The following is an 8,947-nucleotide window of genomic DNA, read 5'->3' on the forward strand; positions in this document are numbered from 1 at the left end:
ACCTGGGCTGGTGGGGATGAGGCCGTCGCCACTACCCTCCAAGGTCAAGGAGCCGCCAACATGTAGGATACATGGCTACGGTGTTGATGGTACCCGCAATGGGGGTTGTCGTTCTGCCCCTCACGCAGCTCTGGGCTCCGTACCTACACAAAGCCATACCAGTATTTCCAGTAAGGGCCTTCCGATGCTTAAATTAGCGTGGAGTTTTATGTTGGCCAAAAAGTCCTTAAGCGTTACCTGATGAGGCTATTTATAGTGCCCACAGAGGTGCCCAAGTGGCAGAGATGTGGCCCGTCCTCATCATGGGAGAAGATGGCTTTGGCCTGGTGGCATGCTACCAGGGCTCGCTTGAAGCACGCGGTGTAGGCCGTTCCTTTAAATGGCATGGCATTGACAGAGGTAGCAGGGTATGGCCCTTGCCAGCAGGGTATGGCTGGGGCAGCAAGGTGAAGCATGATGCGGTAAGGTTGCGATGTACGGCCGCGTATGCAGGCGTAGGCACGCACGTGGGTACGCATGTGGATGCGGTCGTGGGCGAGGTCAGGCTCGCTCAGAAGCCGCAGCATATACTTGGCGAAATCAACTCGGTGAGTACTGAGGTCGGACCGACTTGGGGGCTACGACATGCATTTGGTGGGGTCGGCTAGGCGGACTCTAAGGTCGACCTAGCCTCCTTGGTTTGGAGGTCAGCTCGATAAGGCACCTCGAGCTCGGGCCGGAGCATCATTGTAGATACCTGCGGTCGACGGAGCTTCTTCGACTCTTGGTCGATCCTGCAGGGCGCCCCAAGTCTGACTCGAGGGGCGTCATTGTGGATACTTGCAGTCGACGGAGCTTCTTCGGCTCTTGATCGATCCTGCAGAGCGCCCCCACTCAGATTGGGGCGTCTACGGTTGATAGTGCCATCGTAGAAATCTGGGGCCCGAACTTGAGGTTGGGGCGCGTCGTCAGAGATACTTGGCACCCCGTGCTCGAGGTCGGGGTGTGTCATCAAGGCCTCTTGGGCTCTTGGGTGGCACTGCATGGCACCCTGAGGTTAGGCCCAGGATGTCATTATGTCATCAGAAAAGGTTGCTGCGGGTCGTGACAGTGACTTGGCTTGTGAGAAGGGGCCGAGGTCTAGCCTGCTCAGCACTGAAGTCTGTTTGGCTGGAATGGGGTGATCCCCTATCCCGAGCAGGACGATCCATTTTCCCCCCTATCATTTAGTTATTTCATAAGTATCAATCTTCATTTTTTTTCTCCAATATTATTTTACACTGCTTGCTCTGACCTCCTTTTTTCGTGACAGAACAGTTTTAACTAAGAGAACCCCTCGGTCACCCCGGCATTTTTGCAGCCATTTTATCATTAGGCGAAGGGATTTTTTATTTACTGGCTGTTTTAAACTTATAGCTGTCTGCCATCTTCATAGTACTCTTTTCAACTGCAGCGGCTAAAATCAGTTAGCAAAAATCGTATTAGACTATTAGGGTTACATCAACCTTCGTGCCGCTGTTCTTTCTTAATTTACATAGATATTTTAGGATTTATAGTCTTACCTTTGTTTAAGAAAAACACTAAGATGTTACTGTCTCTTGAGCATATATATGTTTAGTTTCTTTGTGTATTATAGGGCTATTTCAAATGATTGAAGCTCTGATTTGTGAAAATATTATAATTTTTTTGTTGTAATTTTTAATTTATGTGGCATCATTATTTTATTTAGAGTACTAGACTTGAGCATTTTTTGTCAGGTATACTGTGTAACATTTCTGCATATGCTTGTGTACCTTGTTTTCTTAAAACATTATAAATGCAACCATGATCAAGAAGCTTGAAATGAAAATCACAAGTTTTTGTGACAGTGAAAAGCTTCCTGTTTTAAGGATTTGCCTTTTGAGGCTTCTTTCGAATTTTCATATGACCCCATCATTGCCATACCTCATGTTTGTATGACTTTTATATCAGGAATGGATCACATTAGAGCTCCCTTCAGGGGGATCGCCAAGGATGTCAAAGGAAGAGCACAGTGCTATAAGCAAGACTGGATGAGTGGATTTACTTCAGGCATCAAGTACGGTCATGACTTCTTCTCTGCATGAAATAGGTAGATAATATTAATTGGTTGTGATCCTGATATTTCTCATTTGTCAGGATATTGGCGCCAACAATGTTTATCTTTTTCGCATCTGCGCTTCCAGTCATTGCATTCGGAGAGCAACTAAGTAGTGACACTGGTTGGTGCTCTTCTAACTGTTGATAAATTAATGATCCTGTCCAAAGTATATCTGTGACTAAGCTGTCAGCTTTAATCTTCCATCTTTCAGTTGCTTTAGAATGATGTCAAGGGTTCTGAGAATTAACCTATTAACCTGTTATAGATGGCAAACTAAGCACAGTGGAAACCTTGGCTTCAACTGCTATCTGTGGCATCATACATTCAATACTTGGTGGGCAGCCCCTGTTGATTGTAGGTGTTGCAGAACCCACTGTGATAATGTACACATACTTATACAAATTTGCCAAAGGACAGGAAGATCTAGGCGAGCATCTATATTTGGCTTGGGCGGCATGGTACTGCATTCCAGACAGGAGCTTGTTCTGTTTGTTTCTTTTTGCCTTTTTTCTTAGACTATTTGATCTAATTTCCTTTCCTTTACTTTGCACAGGGTTTGCGTCTGGACTGCTTGCATGCTATTTCTTCTAGCAATTTTTAATGCTTCTGATGTTATTACTAGATTTACAAGGGTTGCAGGAGAACTTTTTGGGATGTTGATCACGGTTCTCTTCATTCAAGAAGCTATTAAGGTGCATTCTGTATGCAATTTGATTTGTTATCCACATCCCCCAATGAAGACATTAATATTACATATTGAACTTGTTTGAACTTCAAACTGCAGGGAATGGTAAAGGAATTTAATATACCTGAAGGTGAAGATGGAGCTCTACCACGTTACCAGTTTCAGTGGCTTTATATAAATGGTCTGCTGGGGATTATATTTGCCATTGGCCTGCTGTATACTGCATTAAAGAGCCGAAGGGCAAGGGGATGGAGATATGGCATGGGTTTGTATAATATCTAGATTTCTTGATTTCCACTTGAGGTTTTCTCTATGTGAATACCGGGGATTTCATGCAGGGTGGTTTAGAAGTTTCATTGCTGACTACGGGGTTCCCTTGATGGTCCTGGTCTGGACAGCATTGTCATTTGCAGTCCCAAGCAAAGTCCCTTCTGGAGTTCCAAGAAGGCTTTTTAGTCCTCTTCCTTGGGAATCCAATTCCTTGCACCACTGGACTGTTGCTAAGGTAACAAAATTCTAGCTATGCTATCTTGTCTGTCAATTAAATTAGCAATTCCGGTTGTTGAAATGGTTTTACTTTTACAGTTTAGGTTATTTGATAATATGAATTTTGCTGTTTTTAGAGTTTGAGTTGTATTTCACGGACAAACTTATGATACTGTCTGAATGTAGGGATCAATAAAGGGCTCGACCATCAGAATGAAACTATACCTAGAAACCAATATCAGGTCTATTAAATTGTTGGTACGGGGTAATGGCGACATACTAAGCAAATTGTTATTTGTCTAGCCATTTGTGAGAATTCAAGTTCTAGTTAAATTAGAGATTTCTGTTGATGCACCTAGATGAGAAATTAATTTATGAGATAGCTTTGTAAGAACTTATAATACATCACAAGCTCGCGTCCATGCATACATATGTACGTAGAAATTACTTATATAAAGGATAATTAATCTCTATGGAATGTTGCTGTATAGTTGGCCCCAGAGGCAGCTAGATAGATGTTGGAGCAAGTATTATTGTACTTCGTGATTCTTGTGACAGAAAGTAATGCATGGGTAGAGGTTTTCAAATACCGAAGCTTGATATCCCAAAGGACTGTTACTTATCATGATAGTCTGTGTACTGTGGGAGTTTGAGGTTTGAACCACTTTTTTACCTGTAATAAGGATTTTGAAGATTCGCGTAGTGCACTTCCAATGAAAAGTCATCTTGCTCTCTCTCTCTCTCTCTCACACACACACACACACACATGCCAAACTCCCCAAATGATGTGCAAGAACAAGATCCTCCAAAATTCCCAATCTCCTGTTTTTTAACATTTGGAACTTGTGCTGACTAATTTTACAAACTTCGACTTACTAAGTTTTTTGCTGGTTGTGATGCAGGATATGCTATCGGTTCCTGCAGTCTACATAGTTGCTGCCATAATACCTGCTCTCATGATTGCAGGCCTCTACTTTTTTGACCACAGTGTTGCTTCACAGATGGCACAGCAGAAGGAGTTTAATCTTAAAAATCCCTCTGCCTACCATTATGACATTTTAGTCCTTGGATTCATGGTATATGACCATTTAGCTTGGTTTCTTTATCCATATGAATAGACATGTGATGGTTTTTGTATTCTAAATTCACAATTTCAGGTTCTGATTTGTGGGTTGCTTGGAATTCCCCCTTCAAATGGTGTTCTTCCACAGTCACCTATGCATACCAAGAGTCTTGCCGTTCTCAAGAGGCAGGTTAGTGAAAAGTGTTCTGGAGCTCTGGCTCCTGCAGTTTTAGTCCGTACTCCATCTGAGTTTTTACACTTCATCTTTTCAGTTAATTCGCAAGAAGATGGTTCAGAGTGCAAAAGAGAGCATTAAACGGAGAGCTAGCAACTTGGAGATATATGGCAGAATGCAAGATGTTTTCATAGAAATGGACGAAGGACATACTGTAAGTTCTCATACATGTGCAAGCTTTTCTTTGTACCTGGTGGAAACAATAGTTTTATGCCTTTAACCAAAACATTCGGAAGCCATAAGTATGCTTCTGATTCGCGGACAGTCTTTTAAATGTATGACTGCTGTTAGGCCTATTCTTCTGTTGTCTGAACATATTTCTTTTCGAGAGGTGTCACTTGGCCAGTATAACTCACACTATTACACATTTCCACATCTTCCTTTTGTTACATTGTTTCAGATTATAGAAACTTATATATGATTACTGGTAAACTTAGTGTCATACAGAAACTTATATATGATTACTGTGTAACTTTGTGTCATACAGAAACTTATATATGATTACTGGGGAACTTATATATTTTGGGTGTAACTTAACAGAGCACTGTGCATGCGTTTCTCTATAATATTTTCCTTAATGGCTTGTCTCATTTGTCATCTTTTCCACTGGAGAGTCTGGTTTTATTTTTCTCTTTCATGGATCCCGAGTCTTGCTTTAGTTGATGGGCCCAATAGCAAGCATTCAAGCACTAATGGAGAAGTAGAAACCTTTTCTCAATTTGGGCATTGTGGCCACCAAGTGTGTGTGAAGTTATTCTGAGGAAACCAGAACTGAGTTTTGTGCTTGACCATGAATCATTGTATTGCATCACTAGCTATTTGCTGAGCTGATTTATTAAGACCATGCTTCCTGCAGACAATCTCAGTAGCTAGAGAGCTGAAGGATTTGAAGGATGCAGTTATGAGAAATGAACCTGGTGAAGGAGAGTTGAAAGGCAGATTTGATCCAAAAAAGCACATAGATGCCCACTTGCCGGTCCGGGGCAACGAGCAAAGGTTGAGCAATCTGTTGCAGTCCATTTTGGTGGGTGCTTGTCTTGGAGCTATGCCCATCATCAAGAAGATACCTACATCAGTTCTCTGGGGGTATTTTGCTTTCATGGCCATTGACAGCCTTCCTGGAAACCAGTTCTGGGAAAGAATACTACTTCTGTTCATTACTCCCGGCCGGCGTTACAAGTAAGTTTATTTAGCAGTTCTTTTGAGCAGGAAATAAATCTGTTCTTTCCGATGCATGGATGTGTAAAGATCGAGTAGTTTATTATCTTAATCTAGCTTCTTTTTTCCTTGATAATTTACTCGGAACCCTAGGTGCAAAAATCTATTTAATTAGGACAATGATCAATAATGGGGTCTACATTGCAGTTAGACAACGATGACTTGTAATTGCGGATGGAATCAATTGCTAATCCTGGGCGACATGAGTTTGGATGATTAAAATTACTGGAAGTGCGAGTAAAAAACTTGAAAACTTAAGACATACCCAAAGTGCGGAGGCTAGCATAGATTCTGCCCAATATCACGTATTACATGTGTTGTTTGGTTATTGTAAATACATAGCCTAGAGGTTCTGTGTTCAAATCTTGGATGGTGCATCCCAAATATCAGGACCTAAGAAGTTTTCATACAGCAGGCAGGTCTTCCTTTCTTTCTCTCAAAGGATGTGAATGGTAAATATGCAAGAGAATTCTGGAAACAAGAAGTAATTGTACTCCCTAGTTCTGAACAATACTTTTCTCGCTCTCGTAATATATCGTGGAGTTCAGTATCGCTCATATAGTGACCTCTCAAACGATATTTAAAGCCATTAAGGTCTTTATTTAATTTCCTTCTCGTTCCAACTGTGTAGCTTCGGCTGATTGACTGCAATTATGATACTAACTGCGTTTCTTGGTTATCCCATAATGTTTTGGCAGGGTTCTGGAAGGTGTCCATGCATCCTTTGTGGAGTCGGTGCCCTTTAGACAAATAGCTATCTTCACGCTGCTCCAACTTGCGTATCTTCTACTGTGTTTTGGCGTGACGTGGATACCTATAGCAGGAATTCTATTCCCATTGCCATTCTTCCTCCTGATTATCATCAGACAGCATGTCCTCCCCAAATTCTTTCACCCACTTCATCTCTGGGAATTGGACGCAGCCGAATACGAGGAAATTTCTGGAGTCCCTCATCGTCGTCTCAGCCTCTCATTTACGGTGGGTATTGAACTATTCTAAGAATGTGAGATCTCTTTAGAGCAACAGGGATATAAGGTTTACGCGTGCACTTCCTATATGACAATTTACCTTATCTATAGGAATGTGAGACATCCCAACCGGGCAGTGATGATGGCAATGATGAAGTGTGCGATGCTGAAATATTGGATGAGCTCACCACCAGTAGAGGGGAATTTAAACTAAGATGCAGCTTCAGAGAAGACAGAAACATTCAGGTAATATTACTTTATCCAAAAGAATTTAAAAATAAAAGCTCTGGTCTGTCCAAAAAGCCCAAAGTGGTGTTATTAGTATTTCTCGTCATGAAATTCTTTCAAAATACATAGGTTTTCCGCCTGCCAACTGCCTTTTACTAGGTTCCATGGTAGGCCTCTTTCTTATCTTCTAAATTTACACTACGTAGGATGGAATAGATTTTAAAGCCTTGATGTCTAGGTAAGAAGAGACATGATAAACCATTCTGGACAAGGATGGAGCATATCTTCGTCCCTAAGGCCAAACCCAAGTTTATTTTCTATCTAAATCCTGCTCCGTTCAGGATTTGTGGAACAGGGGCATTTCTACAGGCCTGTTTTCCAAAAAAAAAAAAAAAAGAGTTTATTTTCAAACTCGTAAATCTTCTTTATCAAATTCGATGGATGCACCGTCTGAAGCTTCTCATTTGCCTTGTTATTGCTGTAGCGAATCTTTGCCTTGTATTTGATTTTGTTGGCTGACGTGCATTCTCATTGTTGCGTGCAGGTTCATCGTGAGTCGAACCTGCAGAGTAAGGAGGGCAAAATGCTTCTCTTTTCACATGAATCCGCATGAATTCTTGAGACTCCTACTGGCATCTTTTGGGGAAATATGTATATATATATATATATATAAATAATGAGATAGGATGGTGTTGAGGCATCTTGCCACAACAAACAATTTAGACTCCGTTTAGGAGAGTTGTTGGCAGTAGTGTTGTTGAAAGTAGAGCTTTTATAAAAAGCTGTTTGCTGTTTGGTAACTACATTTATAGAGTATTGTGGCACTTTAACATGTATTTGGTAAACAAACCGTGAAAGTACTTTTGTATAATAAAATTACCATAAATGACATTGTCTAGTATTATACAACAGAGCATAATAAAACATAACATATATTAATATATAAATATATGATATAGCATAATATTGCTGTAATGTAAAATAATATTATTATAATATAGTAATATGACACTGTATAGCATAGCATAATAGTAATATAATTATTAGAGTAAATTAATTTTCTATAATATAACAGAATATTAAATTATTTAACATAACATATTAATATATTATGACATAATGTAATATATATTATATTTATAGTATAATACAATAATAAAGGTATAAAATAATACAATTATTAGTATAAATTAATTTCTCCTAATATAACATAATATTAAATTATTTAAAATAACATATTAATGTATTATGATATAATGTAATATAATATAATATTTATAGTATAATACAATAATAAAGGTATAAAATATTATAATTATTAGTATTAATAAATTTTTCATAATATAACATAATATTAAATTATTTAACATAACATATTAATGTATTATGATATAATATAATATAATATAATATATATAGTATAATACAATAATAAAAGTATAAATTATTATAATTATTAGTATAAATTAATTTTTCATAATATAACACAATATTAAATTATTTAACATAGCATATTAATGTATTATGATATAATGTAATATAATATTATATTTATAGTATAATACAATAATAAACATATAAAATATTATAATTATTAGTATAAATTAATTTTCCATAATATAACATAATATTAAATTATTTAACATAACATATTAATGTATTATCAGATAATGTAATATAATATTATATATATAGTATAATACAATAATAAAGGTATAAAATATTATAATTATTAGTATAAATTAATTTTTCATAATATAACATAATATTAAATTATTTAACATAACATATTAATATATTATGATATAATGTAATATAATATTATATTTATAGTATAATACAATAATAAAGGTATAAAATATTATAATTATCAGTGTAAATTAATTTTTCATCCTCCGGATGATCATTTATCTCTATAACAAATTTTTTAGCTAGGTAATAAAATTGATTAAATGATTACTAAATA

General features: G+C 37.8%; 1 protein-coding gene across 1 annotated transcript; it reads left to right on the forward strand.

Moving 5' to 3' along the window:
* The first annotated feature begins 1,896 nt into the window (after positions 1–1,896).
* LOC103708831 (boron transporter 4-like) lies at positions 1,897–7,232 on the forward strand. Its single transcript, XM_039128712.1, has 12 exons — positions 1,897–2,056; positions 2,137–2,219; positions 2,364–2,556; positions 2,652–2,790; positions 2,883–3,048; positions 3,122–3,288; positions 4,172–4,345; positions 4,427–4,522; positions 4,605–4,721; positions 5,424–5,746; positions 6,484–6,763; positions 6,865–7,232. The coding sequence occupies exons 1-12, from the start codon at positions 1,935–1,937 to the stop codon at positions 7,108–7,110; spliced, it is 2,106 nt and encodes a 701-aa protein (XP_038984640.1). The 5' UTR covers positions 1,897–1,934; the 3' UTR covers positions 7,111–7,232.
* Positions 7,233–8,947: the final 1,715 nt, after the last annotated feature.

This window comes from Phoenix dactylifera, chromosome 8, assembly GCF_009389715.1.
Source record: "Phoenix dactylifera cultivar Barhee BC4 chromosome 8, palm_55x_up_171113_PBpolish2nd_filt_p, whole genome shotgun sequence".
Lineage (NCBI taxonomy): Eukaryota > Viridiplantae > Streptophyta > Magnoliopsida > Arecales > Arecaceae > Phoenix > Phoenix dactylifera.